The 23,703-nt window shown below is 45.5% G+C and overlaps 1 protein-coding gene across 2 annotated transcripts in view; it reads left to right on the top strand.

Annotated features, from left to right (window-relative positions):
• The first annotated feature begins 1,442 nt into the window (after positions 1 to 1,442).
• afap1l2 (actin filament associated protein 1 like 2) overlaps positions 1,443 to 23,703 on the top strand; it is a 53,543-nt gene continuing 31,282 nt past the window's right edge. For both annotated transcript variants that reach the window (XM_088324096.1, XM_088324095.1), the window contains exon 1: positions 1,443 to 1,638. In XM_088324096.1, the coding sequence (XP_088180222.1) occupies positions 1,623 to 1,638 (16 nt within the window). In that variant the 5' untranslated portion in view covers positions 1,443 to 1,622. The remainder of the gene's footprint in view (positions 1,639 to 23,703) is intronic.

Raw genomic sequence — 23,703 nt, 5'->3', positions numbered from 1 at the left:
GCATAGGTTTAAAAATCTTAATACCGATGAATAAAATAAACCAAACCCTGGCCAGGGCAGCACGGCGGCGCAGTGGTTAGCGCTTGTGCGGCACAGTTCTAAGGTCTTGGGAACCTCTTGTGTGGGTTCAAATCCAGCTACCGGACTTACTGTGTGGAGTTTGTATGTTCTCCCCGTGCTTGCGTGGGTTTCCTCCGGGCACTCCGGTTTCCTCCCACATTCCAAAGACATGCATTTCAGGTGGATTGGCCGGTCCAAATTGTCCCTAGGTGTGAATGAGCGAGCGAGTATAGTTCTGAGGTCATGAGATCGAACCTCCTGTGGTGAGTTTGCATGTTCTCCCCGTGCTTGCGTGGGTTTCCTCCGGGCACTCCGGTTTCCTCCCACATTCCAAAAAACATGCATTTCAGGTGAATTGGCCGGTCCAAATTGTCCCTAGATGGGAATGAGCGAGCGAGTACAGTTCTGAGGTCATGAGATCGAACCTCCTGTGGTGAGTTTGCATGTTCTCCCCGTGCTTGCGTGGTTTTCCTCCGGGCACTCCGGTTTCCTCCCACATTCCAAAAACATGCATGTCAGGTGAATTGGCCGGTCCAAATTGTCCCGAGATGGGAATGAGCGAGCGAGTATAGTTCTGAGGTCATGAGATCGAACCTCCTGTGTGGAGTTTGCATGTTCTCCCTGTACTTGCGTGTGTTTCCTCTGGCACTCCGGTTTCCTCCCACATTCCAAAAACATGCATTTCAGGTGAATTGGCCGGTCCGAATTGTCCCTAGGTGTAAATGAGCGAGCGAGTTGTCTGTCCCTGTGTGCCCTGCGGTTGGCTGGCAACCAGTTCAGGGTGTCCCCTGCCCAGTGCCCGATGGTTGCTGGGATGGGCTCCAGCACCCCCGCGACCCTACTGAGGATAAGCGGTGCAGCTCATGAGATGAGATGAGATGAAACCCTGGCCATAATATTCGTCAAAGGGCAATGACTCTTTTGATTGACAGGTACGAGGCAGTGAACGAGTCTTTTTTTTTTTCACCGCACTCTCTCTTTTTCTTTAACTCTCTCTTTCTCTCTCTATCTCTTTATCTCTCTCTCTTTCTCTTTCTCTCATTTTCCTTCTCTATTTCTCTTTATTTTTATTTCTCTCTGTCTCTCTGTCTTTCCTTCTGTGTTCCTCCCTCTTTTTCACTTTCTCTCTGTCTCTCTTACTCTATTTGTTTCTCATTGTTTCTCACACTCTCTCTCTCACTCTCTCACTTTCTCCCCCCCCCCCCCCCCCCTTCAAATTCATCCTTTTTCTCACGAGGCCAAATCGGGAACTCACACTAAGGGGGAGTTTCCGGGTGTTTTTGAGTGGATGCTGCAGGCGAGGAGAAAGAGGAGGAGAAAAGAGGAGGAGGAGGAGAAAAAGGAGGAGTAAGCATGAGGGGAGGAGGAGGGAGGGAGGCGCTTGTGCACTCACCACATCGCTCAGAGTGGTAGAGGACGCAGAGAGCCCAGGGGCCGCTACCTTCAATCCCGAGAGTTTTTCGCCGGGGCCGAAGACAGCAGGAGGTCCTGGGAGAGGCCAGGAGGGGCCGTGCCTCACTTCTTTTGTATGACTGAAGCGGGACGCCTCGGCATAACCGGGAATGGATAAGCACAAAGGTAAGCCGCAGGGGGAACTTCATTGGCTGAGGTGGCAAAGTTTAAAGGGACAGTGTGTATACAAAACGCACTTTTGAAATGTTGATTCCACCTATAAAGGCGCAAAAAAAAACAAAATCTGGCCCTATTTTAAAACCCCGTATAGAGGAATGTCAGCCCACTTATCAGTCTCATCAGTCCACAGAATATGTCTTCAAAAGTTTTGAGGATAATCAAGATGCTTTTTGACCGCAGGGGTTGGGTAGGGTTACTTGAACTTGATTACTTTCAATGACTTTTGGATTACTCCAATACCAAATATGCTAATAAAAGACAAAAGAAACTAAATATGAATCAAATGATGACTCACAACACGTGGTCAGCTTTCTCTCCTGGCTTTGATCTCTTTGATCTCCGGCAAAACGAACATAACTTGCGACAGAAACAAAATGAAAATCAATCCAAACAGCTTGCGGACATCATTTTTGCCGTTCCGTGTGTTCCGTTACTCCCCAAGCCTGCGCACAATTGACTCATTTTATTCATATTGAGTTTCTTTTGTCTTTTATTAGCATATTTGGTATCGGAGTAATCCAAAAGTAAATGAAAGTAATCAAGTTATAGTAACCCTACCCAACCCTGTCCATGGATTCAATTTTCGCCAATGTCTCTTTTTTGGGCTCATTGACTTCAATTTTTTCCCAATTTCTTTTGGAATTTCTTTGGACCGTAGCATGTCAATTGTATTATAAAGATTACTTATTTATGTCAAGACCAGAACGGAGACAGGACCCACTTGCGTTTCTCACAAGTTTTATTGGGAGAAAGAGAAAGGGTTGCGACCGCAATCCAGGCATTGCTGGACACGAGAAGCAGGTCGCTCAGAACCTAGAACTGGGACTTCCGTGGTGAGCGATGATGGTGTCAGGAACGGAAAAACGGGTCAGTCGCTGGGACTGGAGAGCAAAAACGTGGTCGGGGTCGTAAGCGAGTCGTAAGCCAGGAAAGGAGAGTCGACGTGGTCGGGGACAAAAGGAGGTCGAAAATCGGGACGGAAGAATAGACGCGGTCAGGATCAAAAACGGGTCGAAGCCGGGGGACAGACAGGAGTCAGGGTCGAAAAAGGCTTGCCTAGTGTTAACTGAGGTTCGCAGACGGACTGACGACAGGGGACAGTGTGTCATGATTACTGATTTGGATCACCTGTGCCCGCTCGTTTGGTGCCAGCCACTGCGGGCTACCTGATTGGGCCCCCTCTTCTTTTTTAAGCCCAGTCCTGTCACTCTCCAATTGTCAGTCCGTCAGCGAACCTCTGTTGTTACAAGGCAAGCGTTTTGACTCTGACTGCCGTCGGTCCCGCTTTTTGCACCCGTTTTTCCACCCGTCCGTTCTGATCTCCCCGTTTGTCTCCAGCTACGACCTGTTTTTGATTCCGACCACGTTTGCTCTCCCGTCCCGGCTTACGATCCGTTTCCGATCCCAATCACATTTTTGCTCTCCTGTCCCAGCCATCGACCTGTTTTTTTCTGTCCTTGACACCGCCATCTCCCGCTCCGGAAGCTACGCATTTCAGTCCTGATTCCGTTCCGGTCGTGCCAAAATGCACAGTATGTCTTTCTGCTTCTCAACCATGTTTCTAGACAATAGTTTTAACAACCAAATGGAAATTGAAGAAAAAAATTGAGAAGAAAGTCCTTAAAGACGTTTGTAAAGCAGCTTAAGATAAACTAAAAAGAAAAATCTGAAAAAAAAACATTTAACTGAATTCATTTATAAGTCTCCGGGAAATTTGAATTTATGTATCCAGATAAATTTGTCGGGTATTTCCTTCTTAGTCTCAAATCCCACGCCTATACAAAGGGCTCTGAAGAAACACAGTTAGAAACTGCAAACTGCAACGTCAAAGCTTTAAAGCATGTAAACTCAAGTTATTGAAACAGCTTGAAGTCGACTTTGGCAATTGATGAGTTAATTCCTTGAACTGGTTTAGTGAACAGTGTTCTAAAACAGTGTTTTTCAACTGGTGGGTCCGGACCCAAAAGTGGTTCACGGACCCGTTGTCACTCGTGGGCCTTTACCCTGGCAAAATAATGCAAAAAAGGAAAAAATGGAGGGTCAATTACACAGTAGAAGGCCATTAACGCCCCGCTCGATTTCTTCTTCCTGTCCAGTCGATCGACGTCTTCCCTATTGTGATTGAGAAGGACCACATCTCATTTTATTGTGATTTCCTTAGTTTTATTTCCCTTTTCTGCCCTTAGTAATGCGTTCCAAAAGTTTGTGATAAGGGGATGGAAAAGTGGAAAACGATCGAGTTCGAGAAGGAAATAATTGCGAAATACGGATATATTGCAACAGTTTTAAGTAAATTGTTTAAAAATGTTGTATTACGAGATTTTTAATATATTTACAATTTTAAGTAAATATCACTCATGTACATGTTTTAATCATTTGGGTACAAACGTCTTTTAGGATTAGGTTAGTTTGAAGCAAATTTAGGGGGTGATTCACATGTGATGCAGGCTTATATGCGAGTATTTAAGTTACTTTTGTCATGAACCAGAACAGGATCAGGACCCAAACGCGTGACGTTTCTCACACAAGCCTTTTATTTTTTGGGAAACGGGGAGTCATGCACGTTAGGCAGCAGTCTGGCGTGAAATGATAGGAAGCCAGAGGCTGACGAGATCGATACCAATTGCCCGAGTTGATATCGGACAGATGGGGTTGATACCGGACAGGACGGGACAGACAGGATAGATAATGAAACTGGATATCGAAAATAAACAGGACAAACTAGACGGGACCAAAACTGGAGAGAATAATAAACAGGACAAAAATGGATGGAATGAAACTGGAAATCAATATTAAACAGGACAAAATAGACGGGAACAATACTGGACAGGAAACACAGGCAGGGAACCGGAGTCAAAACAAACGTCTTGCGGGTGCAGAGGTTCGTTGACAGACTGACAAAGGGTAAGTGAGAGCTTAAATAGACAGAAAGCAAATCTGTCAAAGAGACGCAGCTGGCGCCACACGGGAGGGGCCAATTGGGCGCCATGGTAACCGTGAGGGGTACGAACTTCTTTTAGTATTAGGTTAGTTTGAAGCAAATTTAGGGGGTCACTCATATGTGATGCAGGCTTATATGTGAGTATATAAGTTACTTGTAGTCGTTTAGGTTTTTTCTGATGATTTTCTATTTTTAAAAAAAAAGGAGAATATATTCTACCGTTTCTGCTTTAAACTGCACAATCTGTCATGAACCAGAACAGGGTCAGGACCCAAACGCGTGACGTTCTCACACAAGCCTTTTATTTCATGGGAAATGGGGAGTCATGCACGTTAGGCAGCAGTCTGGCGTGGAATGATAGGAAGCCAGAGGCCGACGAGATCGATATCAATAGCCCGAGTTGATATCGGACAGATGGGCTCGATACCGGACAGAACGGGACAGACGGGATAGATAATGAAACAGGATATCGAAAATAAACGGGACAAACTAGACGGGAACGAAAACTGGAAAGAATAATAAACAGGGCAAAAATGGATGGGAACAAAACTGGAGATCGATATTAAACAGGACAAAAATAAACAGGAGCAATCCAGGACAGGAAATGCCAACAGGAAACAGGACTGAGTCAAAACCCATGTCTTCCGGGGCAGAGTTTCGTTGCCGAACTGACAAAGGAAGAGTGAGAGCGCTGAGCTTAAATAGACGTTTTTGCTCCCGTCTGTCTCCGGCAGCTAATGCCACACGGGCGGGGCCAATTGGGCACCATGGCAACCGTGACACAATCCTTTCATTTGATACATTGTTTCCTTGATTTGGGTCAAAGCTAGTTATCTGTGTCGTATGAAGAACCCAGATGGTTTGAGAGCCACCGCTCTAAATCATGAAGACAGTCTCACAGGATTTGCGTGTTACAGTTAGCTCTGCTCGCCGTTGAGAATTTCTGCTCGCCCGCGCACTTTTTCACCCGCCGGCATTTCCAGTCGAGCGTTTCCAGTTGTGCAAAGTTGTTTGCGCTACCGGTCACTTCCAATAGCGCTAACATTGTTCTCAAAGCATTCTTCGCATTCCTGCGCTTATTATTTGTCCGTTCGGGACGAGCAGGGCCGCCCGCTATTTCGGCTGCCCCTCGCTCCCGGGGTAGTAAGAACCGAGGAAAATTCAGCACGGATAATAGCAGAAAGTTTTGGTATACGGTGCCTAGCGAAAGGATTGGCCCCCTACCCTCCCTCCAAGGAATTTTTGTCATATTGCATCAATTCAGGCTTCAAATTTCAATCTAAAAAATGAAAAACATTTTCTAAAAACCAACATGAGAGATACAAACCAAATTAGGACAACATTCTATATTATGTTCACAACAAAAAACTAAAAAGTAGGTATGATGACCCCTCTGTTCTCTCAACTAGCGACTCCAGAAGTTCTGGATGACTTCTGAATGATCCAATGTCCACCTAAATGACTAAATTCGTAACATGTACGCATCTCCTGGAGCACTGTGTGAGCAATAATATCAAAAGAGAGGATAAAGCTACTGAAAGCCTACCAAGACCTTGTTGTCACTCTAAACTTTTAGCCCAAACAAGGAAAAAAAACTAATCAGAGAAGCAACCAAGAGTCCCATGAACACACCAGGCAGGTCTGTGATAAAGTAGCTCAAAGTAGGACAGGAATCCTACCAAGACCTGTCTGTCCCTCTCAACTTTTAGCCCAAACAAGGAGAAAACTAATCAGAGAAGCAACCAAGAGGTCCCATGAACACACCAGGCAGGTCTGTGATAAAGTAGCTCAAAGTAGGACAGGAATCCTACCAAGACCTGTCTGTCCCTCTAAACCTTTAGCCCAAACAAGGACAAAACTAATCAGAGAAGCAACCAAGAGGTCCCATGAACACACCAGGCAGGTCTGTGATAAAGTAGCTCAAAGTAGGACAGGAATCCTACAGAGATCTGTCTGTCCCTCTAAACTTTTAGCCCAAACAAGGACAAAACTAATCAGAGAAGCAACCAAGAGGTCCCATGAACACACCAGGCAGGTCTGTGATAAAGTAGCTCAAAGTAGGACAGAGATACTACCGAGACCTGTCTGTCCCTCTAAACTTTTAGCCCAAACAAAGAGATAACTAATCAGAGAAGCAACCAAGAGCTCCCATGAACACACCAGGCAGGTATGTGACAAAGTAGCTCAAAGTAGGACAGGAATCCTACCAAGACCTGTCTGTCCCTCTCAACTTTTAGCCCAAACAAGGAGAAAACTAATCAGAGAAGCAACCAAGAGCTCCCATGAACACACCAGGCAGGTCTGTGATAAAGTAGCTCAAAGTAGGACAGGAATCCTACCAAGACCGGTCTGTCCCTCTCAACTTTTAGCCCAAACGAGGAGAAAACTAATCGGAGAAGCAACCAAGAGGCTTATGATCGCATTAGATGACCTGCAGAAATACACTGCTGAGGTGGGACAGTCTGTGCAAGAGGCAACTATTAGTCCGTCATGATTACTGATGTGATTCAGCTGTGCCCAATCATTTTGCGCCAACTGCCGCGGGTTCTTATTGGCTGTGAGTATTTGAACCCAGTTCTGTCTGTCCCCTTTTGTCAGTCCGTCTGCGAACCTCAGTGAACACTAGGCAAGCCTTTTTCGACCCTGACTCCCACTTGTCCCGTTTTTTGCTCCCGTCTGTTTCCGGCTTCAACCCGTTTTGATCCTGACCACGTCTGCTCTCCCGTTCTGGCTTATGACTCGCTTCCGACCCCGAACAGGCCTTGCTCCCCCAGTCCCGGCTACCGACCTGTTTTTTCCGTCCCTGACACCGCCATCGCTTGCTACGGAATATCCACTTCCGTGATCGGATGACGGTACGAGTACAAGAGCCACGTCTACTCTCCTCTCCTGGCTTTCGACTTGTTTCTGATCCCGACCACTTTTTTTGCTCCCCCGGCAACTGACCCGTTTTTTCCGTTCCTGACACCGCCATCGCTCGCGACGGAATTCCCACTTCCGCGTTCAGAGCGACCTGCTTCCCGCAACCAGCCAACACCGGATTGTGGGCGCAGCCCTTTCTCTTTCCTCCGATAAAACTTTTGAGAAAAGTAACGCAATTGGGTCCTGTTTCCGTTCTGGTCCTGAGATAGTTGTACTCTGCATAAATGAGTAGTAATGGGAAAGCCCTTTCTGAAAGAATACTAGTAAAAGGCCGATTTGGCATTTACATGAAATAACATGTGGAACAAGGTGTTTAGGTCGGATAAGAGCAAAATTCAACTTTTTGGGCTAAATGCAAAGCATTACAGTTGTCGTATGACTAACTCGGGACATTACTCTGTTAAACATGGTGCTGGTAGCATCATGCTCTAGGGTTGCTATTCTTCAGCAGGGACTGGGAAGATTGTTAGTGTTGATTGGAAGACAAATTATGCCAATTACTGTCACGGTTGCCATGGCGCCCAATTGGCCCCGCCTGTGTGCCGCCAGCTGCAGCTTGTTGACGGATTGGCTCCCCGTCAGTATTTAAACTCTGTTTTTACACGGCAAGCCCTTTTTCGCCTGTCCCGTTTTTTTGCTCTTTTTGTATCCCGCTACGATCTATTTTGATCTCGACCACGTCTGCCCTCCCGTCCCAAATTACGACCTGTTTTTATCTTCGACCACGTCTGTTCTCCCGTCCGAATAACGATCCGTTTTTGATCTCGACCACGTCTACTCTCCTCTCCTGGCTTTCGACTTGTTTCCGATCCCGACCACGTTTTTGCTCTTCTATCCTGGCTACTGACCCGTTTTTTTCCGTTCCTGACACCGCCATCGCTCGCCACGGAAGTCCCACTTCAGTGTTCAGAGCGACCTGCTTCCTGCGTCCAGCAATCCCCGGATCGTGGGCGCAACCCTTTCATCTAATAAAACTTGTGAGAGTGGGTCCTGTTTTCGTTCTGGTCCTGACAAATAGAGGGTCATTCTGACAGAAAATCTGTTGGAGAGACCTGAGAATAGGGCCCAGGTTAACTTTCCTCAACATAAAGAAAAATCTATAATGGAAAGGTTTAAAACTAGCAATATAAAGGTCATAACTTTTGCTAGTCAATGTATAGGAGATGTTTGTGAATTGTCAGGACCAGAACGGAGACAGGACCCACTTGCGTTACCTTCCTCTCAATATTTATTGGGAAGAAAGGAAAGGATTGCGCCACGATCCGGAGGTCGCTCTGAACGCGGAAGTGGGACTTCCGTGGCGAGCGATGGCGGTGTCGGGAACGGAAAAAACGGGTCAGTCGCCGGGACAGGAGAGCAAAAAAACATGGTCGGGATCAGAAACAAGTCGAAAGCCAGGAGAGTAGGATCAAATAAACGGGTCAAAGTCGGGAGCAAAAATAGGTGGGAGTCAGGGTCGAAAAGGCTTGCCTAGTGTTAACTGAGGTTTGCAGACGGACTGACAACAGGTGACAGATAGACATGGGTTTAAATAGTGACAGGGAGTCAAACTGGCCTAGAAGAAGAAATGTCATTTACTCCCACTCGCCGCCATTATCTCAATGGATCAGTGTTGAGAGTCTTCATGTTTTTTCATGTCCTTAACGTGGGATGGAAATTGAATTCTCTGGATCTAAAGCACGTCGAGGCGAAAATTCTTGAAAGTGAAGTTCGCTCTGTACGTTTTCAATGCTTCTCTTTGTTATCAAAGCCCGGGGCGAGTCGGTCATTCCAAAAAGCAGGAAATCGATTTGAACGGCGACACTCCAAGACAGAGATGTCCTCCGATTCCGATCCCAGGGAGAAACCTGGAAAACATTCCAAAGGGAGGTCGGCAGGTGCCGGGGATGACAAGGGCGGCCATTGTTTGCCCCGTATGCTTCTCGAAACTTGCGGGTTTCAATGCGGAAGAGATTGGGTTTTGTACTTGGTTTGCGGTCGAATTCAAGCACTTTTGAAGGACTTTCAAGGCCAATTTTAAAATGACTCCCGAAGAAATCCAGTGTGATCGTGAAAAACCAGGCAAAACAATCGAGGGTAACATTTGGTTATGTTTTGGTCACTTTGAGTCCCCATAGTTTGTATTCTTCCTTGTGCATTTAGCACTCGTTTTTGGTTGAAAAGCAGCCTACATAGATAGAATAGAGTATACCTTTATTGTCATTGTTACCAGGGTTGGGTAGGGTTACTTGAACTGGATTACTTTCAATGACTTTTGGATTACTCCAAGACCAAATATGCTAATAAAAGACAAAAGAAACTAAATATGAATCAAATGACTAAATTTTGTGCAGGCTTGGGGAGTAATGGAATACATGGAACGGCAAAAATGATGTTGGCAAGCCAGGACAGGAGAGCAAAAATGTGATCGGGATCGGAAACGGGTCGTAAGCTGGGACGGGAGAGCAAATGTGGTCGGAATAAAAAACAGGTCGTAGACAAACAGGGAGATCAGGAATGGACGGGTGGAAAAACGGGTGCAAAATGCGTGACAGATGGGAGTCAGGATCAAAACGCTTGCCTTGTAACAACAGAGGTTCGCTGATGGACTGACAATTGGAGAGTGACAGGACTGGGCTTAAAAAAGGAGAGGGGACCAATCAGGTAGCCCGCTGTGGCTGGCACCAAACGAGCGGGCACAGGTGATCCAAATCAGTAATCATGACACACTGTCTCCTGTTGTCAGTCCGTCTGCGAACCTCAGTTAACACTAGGCAAGCCTTTTTCGATAAAAAAAGACAAAAGAAACTAAATATGAATAAAATTACTAAATTTTGTGCAGGCTTGGGGAGTAACGGAACACACGGAACGGCAAAAATGATGTCGGCAAGCTGTTTGGATTTATTTTCATTTTGTTTCTGTCGCATTTTATGTTGGTTTTGCCGGAGATCAAAGCCAGGAGAGAAAGCTTACCGCGTGTTGTGAGTCATCATTTGATTCATATTTAGTTTCTTTTGTCTTTTATTAGCATATTCGGTATTGGAGTAATCCAAAAGTCATTGAAAGTAATCAAGTTAAAGTAACCCTACCCTGTATATTTTATAGGTGTTGGGTAAACATTTTCAGTTGCAGGAAGTATAATTGATGGGTAATCCTTGCACTAATACACATTTCATAGAGCCCTGTTTAGTCGCAGCATTGGACTTTCCTCTGGGTGAGACCCATATGAGGCTTCATAGGACAATGGCATACAAACCAATGTCATCTGCCGTTAATCACAAGAGAAGAAGGGACAAGCAAAGGCGAGAGACCACAGAGCAGAATTGTTGAGAAACAGGGCAACGATTTTAAGCATTTCACCGAAAATTCAAGCAATTTTTGTCACGATTACCGATTGGAATCACCTGTGCCCGGCTGCGGGTTCTGATTGGCTCCCTGTCTCTATTTGAACCCAGTCCTGTCAATCCTCTGATGTCAGTCTATCTGCGAACCTCTGTGTATACAAGGCAAGCCGTTTTCGACCCTGACCCCCGCCTGTCCCGTTTTTTGCTCCCGTCTGTCTCCGACGCAGACCTGTTTTGTCCCTGACCACGTCTGCTCTCCTGTCCCAGCGTACAACCCATTTTTGTTCCCGTATAAGTCTACTCTCCCGTCCTGGCTTACGACCCGTTTCCGACCCTGACCACTATTTTGCTCTCCTGTCCCGGCTATCGACCTGTTTTTCTGTCCCTGACACCGCCATCGCCCCCGTATTCGGATCACAATCCGATTGCGAGAGCGACTTGCTTCCCGCATCCAGCAAACACCGGATCGTGGGCGCAGCCCTTCCTCTTTCCTTCAATAAAAACTTGCAGTAAACGTTACGCAATTGGGTCCTGTTTCCATTCTGGTCTTGACCATTTTCAATCAACAAAAGGCTCGAACTAACAACTTACCCGCAAGGCCACTGAACAAGCCCTGAACTGAAAGTACACTAAACATGTCGAGTAAACATGTTGTGATGAAAAATATATACAACAAAATATTCATATTCAAGCAATTTTAAGGATTTCTGTCAGGACCAGAACGGGGACAGGACCCACTTGCGTTACGTTTTTCAGTTTTATCGGAAGAAAGAGAAAAGGTTGCGCCCATGATCCGGGGATCGCTGGACGCGGGAAGCAGGTCGCTCTAAACGCGGAAGTGGATTTTCTGTGGCGAGCGATGGCGGTGGCGGAAATGGAAAAACAGGTCAGCAGCCGGGACAGGAGAGCAAAAACGTGGGTGGGGTCGGAAGTGAGTTGTAAGCCAGGAAAGGAAAGTGTTTGGTTGGGGACAAAAAGAGGTTGAAAGCCGGGAGGGGAGAGTAGACGTGATCAGGAGCAAAAACGGGTCGAAGCCGGGGGACAGACGGGAGCAAAAAACAGGTGGGAGTCAGGGTCGAAAAAGGCTTGCCTCGTGTTAACTGAGGTTCGCAGACGGACTGACCAAAGAGGACAGACAGGAGTGGGCATAAATAGTGACAGGGAGCCAATCAGAGTCCGAGGCAGTTGGCGCCAAAGGAGCGGACTCAGGTGAATCCCATCGGTAACCATGACAGATTTCAAGCATTCGTACAAACCCTGTTCTTAACTGAAAATGTTTGTTGAATGTAGGACAGCGGAATAGACCACACAATATAGACCTTTAAGCAAAGAAAATGAAACGTTAATACAACATTTAATTCACCGAATCCAATTCCAAACTTTTTTTCGACATACTGGAACTCGGATTTGATTATCTTAATTGTATCCACGGTAACTGCTGCGATTTCCTTAAAGCTGGAAGCTTGAAACTTCAAACTTTGCAAAGTAGGCCGAAGCATTAAACCCCTCTTCAAAGGGGGGGCGCAGGTAAATTAGGGAAGCTGGAGCGGCTTATAAAAATGATTAAAAGGAAAAAGAAAGTCTTCCCGCTACCTGGTGGCGGGGGGCCCCTCCTTCGGGCCCTCGAGGACGCACCCCTGCTACTTTACGGGTTACGGAAGCCTCGGTGTCCACCGTGTTCTCCGTCGGGTATTCTTTTGAACCTGAGAAGAAGAGAAGGAAGGGAGATTTTATTTGAGGAGGGACATTATTCATTTGTTCATTTTCGGCAGTGGCTGCTTCCTGTGAAGGGCCACATACAGTGCCTTGCAAAAGTAATGGCCCCTCTAAAGACCATTGAACATATTGCCACGTTTCGGGCTTCAAACTTATTTGTGTATATATATATATATATATATATATATATATATATATCCTCAGTAGGGTCGCGGGGGTGCTGGAGCCCATCCTAGCTATCTTCGGGCAGTGGGCAGGGGACACCCTCAACTGCTTGCCGGCCAATCGCAGGGCACACAGAGACAGACAAGTCACTCGCTCATTCCCACCTAGGGACAGTTTGGACCGGCCATTTCACCTGACATGCATGATTTTGGAATGTGGGAGGAAACCGGAGTGCCCGGAGGAAACCCACGCAAGCACGGGGAGAACATGCAAACTCGGCACAGGAAGGTTGGTAGCTGGATTTGAACCCGTGACCTCAGAACTGTGCCGCACACGCGCTAACCACTGCTCCGCCGTGCTGCCCATGTATATATATATATATATATATATATATATATATATATATATATATATATATATATGTATGTGAGTGAGAGAGAAGCCTGAACCCAAACATAATAATGTAATTGTCAGGACCAGAACAGAAACAGGACCCACTCGTGTAACGTTTACCACAAGTTTTATTGAAGGACCGAGAAAGGGGTCCACGATCCGGTGTTTGCTAGGCATGGGAAGCAAGTTGCTCTCGTACTCAGCTTGTGATCCGAACCCGATAGTGGATCTTTTGTGGCGAGCGTCGGGGCTGGAAGAAACAGGTCGGTAGCCAGGACAGGAGAGCAAAAACGGGGCCGGGTCGGAAGCGAGTCGTAAGCCAGAACGGGAGAGCAGACGTGATCGGGGTCGGAAACAAGTCGGAAGCCAAGACAGGAGAGCAGATGTGATCAGGATCAAAACGGGTTGTATTGTAGCCGGAGACAAATGGGAGCAAAACAGGACAGGCAGGGGTCAGGGTCGTAAAAGGCTTCCCTTGAAAATTTTTTGACGGACTGACAAAAAGAAGGATTGACAGGACAGGGTTTAAATAGTGAGGAAGCCAATCCGTTAACAAGCTGCAGCCGGTGCCACACGGGCGGGGCCAATTGGGCGCCATGGCAACTGTGACACTAGTGGTTAAGGGATCCAACCAACCAACCAACAACAAATGCAAGGGAGAGTTCGAGTTAACTCGAGTCATATCGCACTACAAACCAACAAAGTACGTGCAGACAGAGTTTTGGATTCATTTCCAAAACCAAATCCTTAAAGTGTTTGGCGAGGACGGAGCAGTGTCGTTTGGAGGTCAAACCCTTGTTTAGTTTTTCCACGTTGGCTCCCCAGCCAGACGGGAAGAAACAAAACGAAGGGTGCCTTCAAGTCACAGGGACAATACAAGCACCTTTTTACTGGCCAGATTCAAGCACTTTTAAGGACTTTCAAGGACAATTTTCCAAGATCTCCAGTACCATTAAAAGAAGAAGTGTTTTTTGCATAGCCATAAAAATACGAGTGATTTACATATGCACTTTTTCATCTTGGCTATTCATTTATCAATACGTATGATTTTTAAATCTTGAGTAAATGGCACATACTGTCATGATTTCTGATGTGACTCAGCTGTGCTTTAAACCCGCTCCTATCTGTCCCCTTTTGTCAGTCCATCTACGAACCTCAGTGAACACTAAGCAAGCCTTTTTCGACCCGGACTCCCACCTGTTTTTTTGCCCCCGTCTGTCCCCCTGCTTTGATCCGGACCACGTCTGCTCTCCTGTCCCGACTTACGACCCATTTTTGATCTTGACCACGTCTGCTCTCCCGTCCCGGCTTATGACCCGTTTCTGACCCCGACCACGTTTTTTTCTCCCCTGTCCCGGCTACTGACCCGTTTTTACCGTCCTTGACACCGCCATCGCTCGCTATGGAAGATCCACTTCCGCATTTGGAGCACCATCCGAGTACTAAAGCGGCTTTCCGCGTCCAGCAAACACCGGAACGTGGGCGCAGCCCTTTCTCGTTCCTCCAATAAATCTAGTAAGAAACGGAACGCAACTGGGTCCTGTTTCCGTTCTGGTTCAGACATATTTGTTTTGGAGCCAAATCTTTCCTCATTTAGGTAACAATACTGTACATACCTTAGATTTTCAGTTGCAGGAACTTCTTCCCATTGTATATTACCACTGGGAAATTACCACAGAATTTCAAAAACCATAATTTTTAGGTAATGTTTGCCCTAATACAAATTTCATAATAGCCTGTTTAGAACGCACCTGTCCCGTAGGGGGTGATGACGCTTCTGTCACGGTTGCCATGGTGCCCAATTGGCCCCACTTGTGTGGCGCCAGCTGCTGCTCATTGACAGATTGGCTTTCCGTCTATTTAAGCTAAGTGCTCTCACTCTTCCTTGGTCAGTCCGTCAACAAACCTCTACCCCCCAAAGGCGTGGTTTTTGACTCGGTCCTGTTTCCTGTTGGTATTTCTTGTCCCGTATGGTTCTTGTTTATTTTGTCCTGTTTAATATCATTTTCCAGTTTTGTTTGTTCCTGTTTAATTTCGATATCCTGTTTTGATATCAATCCTGCCTGTCCCGTTGTTTAATATCGGTTTCCAGTTTAATTCCCGTCTAGTTTTTCCTGTTTAATTTCGATATCCTGTTTTGATATCAATCCTGTCTGTCCCGTTGTTTAATATCGGTTTCCAGTTTCGTTCCTGTCTAGTATGTCCTGTTTAATTTTGATATCAATTCTGTCTGTTCCGCCCTGTCTGGTATCCACCCCATCTGTCCGATATCAACTCGGGCAATTGGTATCGATCTCGTCAGCCTCTGGCTTCCTATCATTTCACCTCAGACTGCTGCCTATCGTGCATCACTCCCCATTTCCCGTCAAATAAAAGCTTGTGTGAGAACGTCACGCGTTTGGGTCCTGATCCATGTTCTGGTTCTTGACAGCTTCATAGATCAATGCTGCACTAACTAATGCCAGCTTGAGGGAGTGTCATGACAGAGCAAAGCCACCAGACAACAGTGTTGGCGTCATTTTTAAGCAGACTTGTTGATAAACATGGCAACAATTTCAAGCATTTACCAGCCCTTGACATTAAAATTCAAGCATTTTGAAGGATTGATTGAAAAAACAAAAACATCTGGAGTGGTGTTTCACTTCTTTTTCATGTTCCCGCTTCCTTTTTTAATTTGGAGTTTTGTAGTTTCACTGGCGGAATGGTATTTTCACACTCTCTATTCTGAAGGGGAAAGAATAATATTTATATGCAATGAATAGAACTCAAACGTGAACCGATTTTCAAGAATTCTGAAAAAAACGTACCTTTCGAAGGTATTGTTTGTTTTTGGCGTCACACAGGATCAAATGTAGCCAATTTCTGAAGTAAAATATGCATTCATTGTAGGAAAAGGTGGAAAATTTGAACTCCTGTCAATCCCCTGTTGTCAGTCCGTCTGCAAACCTCAGTGAACACTAGGCAAGCCTTTTTCGACCCTGACTCCTGTTTTTTGCTCCCGTCCGTTCCCCGACTACAACCTCTTTTTGTCCCCGACTACGTCTTCTCTCCTTTTCTGACTTATGACTCGCTTCTGACCCTGACCAGTCAGGACCAGAACGGGAATAGGACCTAATTGTGTTACGTTTCTCACCAGTTTTATTGAAGGAAAGAGGAAGGGCTGCGCCCTCGATCCGGTGTTCGCTAGGCGCGGGATGCAAGCTCTTGTACTCAGTTTGTGATCCGTACAAGGAAGTAGATCTTCCGTAGTGAGCGATAGCGGTGTCAAGGATGGAAAAACAGGAGAGGAAAAGCATGGTCGGGGTCGGAAACGAGTCGTAAGCCAGAACGGGAGAGTCGACGTAGTCGGTGGACAAAAGGAGATTGTAAGCCGGGACAGGAGAGCAGACGTGGTCGGGGACAAAAGAGGTCGAAAGCCAGGATGGGAGAGCAGACGTGGTCAGGGACAAAAGAGGTCAAAAGCCAGGACGGGAAAGCAGACGTGGTCGGGGACAAAACAGGTCAATAGCCGGGACAGGAGAGCAAAAACGTGGTCGTGGTCAGAAACGTGTCTTAAGCCAAGACGGGAGAGCAGACGTGGTCAGGATCAAAAAGCGGGTCGAAGACGGGGAACAGACGGGAGCAGAAACGGGACAGGCGGGACTCAGGGTCGAAAAAGGCATGCAGAGTACACACTAGTGGGGAGTAAGCAGATCAGTGGACCCAAGGAAGTAATTGCAATATGAAACCCCCCTACACACGTTTTTGTACAGTTTCCCACAAACGACTGCTAAAAGGCCTGTGCAGCTTGTCGACTACATAGACCAGGGATGTCAAACTCATTTTAGCTGGGGGCCACAAATGCTATAAAAAAAAATCTCACGGGGGCCGGCCGGACTAGTACATTTAAGAGAAAGAGAGAGGGAGAAAGTGACAGAGAAAGAGAGGGAGGGAAAGAGAGAGCGATAAACAGATAGGGAGAACAAGGGAGACACAGTAACAGTGAGAGAAAAAGAGAGAGCAGAATAGAGACATGAATGGAGAAGAAGTGGGAAATGAATATAGAGGGAAAGAGAAAATGAAAAAAGAGAAAGATAAAAAGAATAAGAGAAGTGAAACGACGGAAAGAAAATGAGTCAGCAGGACAAAAAGAGACAAAGTGAGGTGAGAGAGAGAGAGAGCAAGAAATAGAGAGAGAGAGAGAGGTCAAAAAGGGAAAGAAAGAGGATGAGAAAGAAAGAGAAAAATAGAAAGAAAGAGAATTCAAGTGTAAATTAGAGAGAAAAAATAGAAAGAGAGCAAGACAGAGAAAAATAAAGAGTGAGAGAGTGAGAGAGAAATAGAGAATAGAGAAAAAGAGAGAGCAGAATAGTGATATGAATGGAGAAGAAGGGGGAAATGAATAGTGGGAAAAGGAAAGTGAGAAAAGAGAAAGATAAAAAGAATAAGAGAAGTGAAACGACAGAAAGAAAAAGAGTCAGCAGGAGAAAAAGAGACAAAGTGAGGGGGGGCGTGAGAGAGAGCGAGAGAGACAGGGGTCAAAAAAGGGAAAGATAGAGGGTGAGAAAGAAAGAGAAAAATAGAAAGAAAGAGAATTCAAGTGTAAATCAGAGAGAGAAAATAGAAAGCGAGCAAGACAGAGAAAAATAAAGAGTTAGAGAGTGAGAGAGAAATAGAGAAAAGAGAAAAAGAGTGAGAAAGAGAGAGAAAGAGAGAGTGAACATGAGAAAGAAAAAGAGGGAGAAATAAATAAAAAAGAAGTGAGTCAGAGAGAAATGGTGAAATACTACCACAATTGTTTTGCAAGTGTTAACTGGCTTGGGTGACATCCGCTGGAAGTATTTCAAACTACAGCTCATTTTCCTCTTGCGCTTCTCTCACTGTTTGGCACATGTGACATAGACAGTGAGGAAAAAAGATGGGATGTGGCAAGGCCAGATGTGAAAATGGCCGTGTGAGCACATCTGCTGCTGCACACCGCATCCCAAAATACGATTTCAACTCATCCCGAGAAGACATTTTGGAAGCCCAGGTCTTCGTCAAAACATCTGACGTGTCCAAGGACCTTATTGCTTCGCTGCTCCCGCCTTGACCCGCGTCCGTTCCTGAAATCATTTGCATTACTTATGCCATTTTTCATCTTGCATGTGGATTTATGAACCAGTGTTCTGGTTTGCCAGGGTCCCCGCGTCCTAGACACATCATTTTTGCTGGGGACGCATTGTGTCAAATTAACATGCGTCCCCGGGACGCAACGTTTTTAACACCAAATGGTCATTATTTCACAATTTTTTTTTTTTTTTTTAAACAAAGATTTAGCGCACTCCAAACTTTTTGTCAGGCACATCCGCCATTGTTGTTTTGGTCTCGCGGTTCGAGTTTTCGTCTGCACGCCGAGATCAAGATCTCGTTGCTTCGAGATGACGTCATTGTTTTGGTGGTTGCCGTCGAGTGAAAGTGAAAATCAACACAAAATCGGTCATTTCTTTAGTGTCGGTAATAAGTCGAAACGTAATGCAGAAAGTGATAACGGCAATAATTCCGGCACGAAAAAAATGGCGAAGAAATTCTTCGGAAGACCGCGGAGGCAAGGAAAACACGCGTGTTGAAGCGAACGACTCGACGAAAGAAAATAAACAAAAGAATACTCCTAGCAAGAAAAGGACTTTTCTGCCAAAATGGACTCAATTATATTCCTGGTGACGCTATGAGGAGGAGGATAATGGATTGGACCTTGAGAAGGCATTACAACCGTGGCGGGACAGCAAACCACCAAGAATATATGAACTGAAAAATCTGAAGTGATAACTGCTTTGTATTACCGATAAACTGTGATGATTAAAACTGATAGATTTACATTATATATTTGTCACCGATTTACAATGTCAACCTGGATAAGACTAAATTTTGGGGAGCCGTAGATCTCTGTTGGGACCCCTTGATTTTTGAGCATGCGGGTCCCCGGGACCCATCACTTTTCACAGCTCAAATGAACACTGGATGATGTATAGAACTTGAGTAGATTATAAATATATTTGTTTCTCTCCCCATATAACGATAATATGTAGCTTCCATTTTCAGTTGCAGGAAGTTCTTCCCATTACAATTGTCATGATTACTGACTAGCATCACCTGTGCCCTCTATTTGGCACTAACTGATTGGTTCCCTGTCTCTTTTTAAGTCCTGTCACTCTCCGGTTGTCGGTCCGTCAGCGAACCTCTGTTGTTACAAGGCAAGCATTTTGACCCTGACTCCCGCCTGTCCTGTTTTTGCACGCATTTTTCCACCTGTCCGTTCCTGATCTCGCCATTTGTCTCAGGCTCCGACCTGTTTTTGATTCTGACCTCGTTTGCTCTCCCGTCCCGGCTTACAACCCGTTTTTTGTCCCGACCATGTCTTTGCTCTCCTGTCCCAGCTATCGACCTGTTTTTCCGTCCCTGACGCTGCCATCTCCCACTACGGAAGAACCACTTCCGTATTTGGATCAAGATCCGAATCGTGTGAGCAGCTCGCTTCCCGCGCTGCCGTTCCTCTCTCTATCAATAAAGTTGTGGTTAACATTACGCAATTGGGTCCTGATTCCGTTCTGGTCGTGACAACAATTTTACTACTGGGAAACGCTACCTTCATTGTTTGAATTACCCATCATAAATTTCCATAATCGATACGTACTTATCAAGAATCAGAAGATCAGGACCCAAACGCGTGACTACTCACACAAGCTTTTATTTTACGGGAAATCGGGCAGTCATGCACGTTAAGCAGAAGTCTGGCGTGGAATGACAAAATGAACGGGAACAATACCGGACAGGAAATAAACAGGACCGAGTCAAAACCCACATCTTGCGGGGCAGAGGTTTGTTGACGAACTGACAAAGGGTGAGTGAGAGCACTATGCTTAAATAGAAGGGAAGCCAATCTGTCACACGGGTGGGGAAAAAATTAATTGTTTCAAGATTTTGAATAACTGGTAACATTTTGTCATATTTTGTTGAAAAAGAAAGTTATTGGTAGTAAAGTTACGTCCTTTTGCGACATATTCAAAGCTCTACTTTGCATTTCATAATTTTTTCCTATCTATATTCTAAATATTTATTTATTCAAATGTATAAATAACCAAATGGATAAAAACAAATGAACTGGTTCCTCCCAAAATACATGATTTGAAATAGTGAGGTAAAATAGTGTGATGAGACAAAAACCAATGCCTTTTCTAACGTCATCTAGATCTCCCGTGGTCTAGTGATTACACAATGGATTTAGGCTCATTTGTGCAGATCATAAAAAAGTCTCTTTTTTCAGCAACTCAAGGTACATGATGGTGTCATGAAACAGAACAGGATCAGGACCCAAACGCGTGACGTTTCTCCCACAAGCTTTTATTTTACGGGAAATGGGGAGTCATGCACGTTAATCAGCGGTCTGGCGTGGAAAGACAGGAAGCCGGAGACCGACGAGATCGATACCAATTGCCCGAGCAGATATCGGACAGATGGGGTCGATACCGGACAAGAAGGGACAGACAGGATTGATATCAAAACAGGATGTCGAAATTAAACAGGACAAACCAGACAAGAACGAAAACCGGAGAGAATAATAAACAGGACAAAAATAAATGGGAACGAAACTGGAAACTGATATTAAACAGGACAAAAATAAACGGGAACTATACCGGACAGGGAATACCAACAGGAAACAGGACCGAGTCAAAACCCACGTCTTACGGGGCAGAGGTTCGTTGACAGACTGACCAAGGGAGAGTGAGAGCACTGAGCTTAAATCGAAGGGAAACCAATCTGTCAACCAGCCGCAGCTGGCGCCCACATGGGCGGGGCCAATTGGGCGCCATGGCAATCGTGACATATGGAATATTTGACCACTTACACTGCAGCAAGATGTCAGACAAAAATGGCGGCAATTACTAGGTACGGTTTCCGTTTTGTAATAAAATACACATTTCACAAGCCAAGAGTTTTTATGAAATGAACCTTGTTGTGATGGCTCATTTATTTTTGCCATGTTTTTCTTTTTTACTGTAATAATTATTTTATACCACTAGGCGGCACTAAATAGTACACACTGTCCCTTTAAATTGTTGATTGAAACCATGCATATCAGCCATGCCGTAATTTGAGTTTGAGGCCAATGAATACAGATTGAAAAACGGTATTTATTGAAACGTGTTCATAAACCATAACAGGAAGTAGAACCGAGGTTCTTCTTTCTCAGGGCCCCCTGCGCCCGCAAGTTCATCTGACTCGACTTCTGAAAACAAACCAGAGGAAGTAGAATATAGTGTGAGTGAAAGTTGGATTTAGTCATTTGTCTTTGAAAGGGTTCTTAAACCATTCTCATGGCCCAATTCACGTAACTTTTTACAGTATGGTAACAAAAGTGAGTGAACTCTTAAGTGAAAGTTCCTGAAGTTCAATATTTTGGCTTCATCCTCCTGGACATGGATTTCACCATTGCCACTGGAATGCTCTTCCACTCATCCATGACAACATGACTAAGATGGGGATTATTGAAGATCTTGTGCTTCTCCAGCTTGCCCTTTACTCTAAGCCTGTGTCGAAAAGCCTTGGTCATCTTAGAAGGGGTCATTGTCAGACTGGAACATTGCCTTGTGACTCAGTTTCTGGGGGGAAGGGATCAGTCCTTGCTCTACTATTCCACAGTGCATCCTTGAGTTTGTGTTTCCCTCAATGAAATGCAACTCCCTAACTCCAGTTGCACTCATGCAGCCCCAAACCATGACATACCTGTAGCAGCCCTCCCCTCTAGGTGAGCCCCTTATGTTGTAAACTAGATCCACATGCCAATCCTACTAGTACCGTACTTAAAATGCACGTTTACATGATATTGTTCATGAATTTTTACTTATTTTCTTTAATCAGTATTCCTACTTTTAATGTTGTAACCATTAGGAGGCGCAGTGCTCATTCAGTGCCATATCGTGTAAATAAGTTTTTAGGAGCATTTACCCTGACAGCCAAAACTGTTATAAAGGTTTTTGCACAGCTCATCATTAAGTATCAAGCCTCTGAGAATGAGTTTAGTGTGATGAATTGTCAGGACCAGAACGGAAACAGGACCCAATTACGTTGAGTTTTATTCAAGGAAAGAGGAGGCGGGAGGCAAATTGCTCTCATACTAGGACTGTGATCCGAACACGGAAGTGGATCTTTCGTAGCGAGCGATGGTGGTGTCAGGGACAGAAAACAAGTCGGTAGCCGGGACTGGGAGAGCAAAATGTGGTCGGGGTTGGAAACGAGTCGTAAGCCAGAACGGGAGAGTAGACGTAGTCGGTAACAAAAAGGGGTCGTAAGCCCGGACGGGAGAGCAGACGTGGTCAGGATCCAAACAGGTCATAGCCGGAGACAAACAGGAGCAAAAACGGGACAGGCGAGAGTCACGGTAAAAAAACGGCAAGCCTAGTATACACGGAGATTCGCAGACGGACTGACAAAAAGAGAGTGACAGGACTGGGTTTAAATAGCAGGGAAGCTTGGGCACCCTGGCAACCATGACATAAATCACCATTAAATGGCAGTATTGGCTTCGATCAGATCTTTGTCCACACGTTGAGGCAGACCCCACTTCCTTTTTCTGACGCACGAGTGAGTGTGGGAAACCCCACGTAACGAGGTGTACTGAAGCAGTGAGACTTGCAAAGCATACACGAATGGAAAACAGAACTCAGAGATTCTACCATTCTAAAACCGATGACGGAATCCCTGGGCAGAGAGGGATGACGTTTCGTGCATGCCTGAAGGAAAGCGGAAGTGGAAGTTCTGCTTCACAAAAAGCCCTTCATCACAGAATTTTAAGGTAGAAGAAAGAGGAAATAATGAAAGATGAGGGTTGTCTACAGTATATAGCTAGAGAACTGATATTTCAGTCGGACAAAATGGGAAACATCAGCTGCCCCCGTCTCTTCCCATTCCAGAGAAACATCTGGCACGGAGTTCAGCCGCAAGCATACCATTCAAAGGCTTCGAAAAAAATCCTCGTTTTGCAGTTTTGAGCTTTCGAATTTCGAAAGTCCGTCGCCGTGTATTTTCTCCTCGAGAAGGGCCCCTCAGCAGCCAGCAGGAGCGGGAGTCATTAAAAACAATCCAGCTGCTTGAGGGCGAGCAAGCTGCGTGGGGCCCTTTCGACATGTAAAGCTTTTTCCCGGCGTTGTCTTGCAAAAATCGTCCTCCCCGACTCTTGGAAGATTCGTCTCGTGGTCGCTTGGAGACGGAAAAAAGCCATTAGAAGGACACTTTGAAGGGAAAGCGTTCTTTGAGGTTCTTCTAAGAGGCCAAACCCGAAACTCACCGCAGATTTTATTTAAGGTTACAAACAAAAAGGAATGCAAAGTCAAGCGCGTGAGTCGTTTTTTAGCCACCTAATATGGTGTGAAGGGTCCCGGTTTACTTCCTGTTGTGTGTCTCGGGCAAGTACAGCCTGAAAGCGCCCAACCCCCTCCAGGCTCTTGTTTTGGGGTAGGGAGCCATTTTTTTTTCAGCTGAAACTTTTCTGTTGAATGGAACGAGAATCGAAACCAAGTCGCGGGGGTGAGAGCC

Source organism: Urocampus carinirostris, chromosome 19, assembly GCF_059441175.1.
Source record: "Urocampus carinirostris isolate Australia breed hairy pipefish chromosome 19, RoL_Ucar_1.0, whole genome shotgun sequence".
Taxonomy (NCBI): Eukaryota; Metazoa; Chordata; class Actinopteri; order Syngnathiformes; family Syngnathidae; genus Urocampus; species Urocampus carinirostris.
The sequence above is the reverse complement of the archived record's forward strand: the minus strand, read 5'-3'. Positions and strand labels throughout refer to the sequence as shown.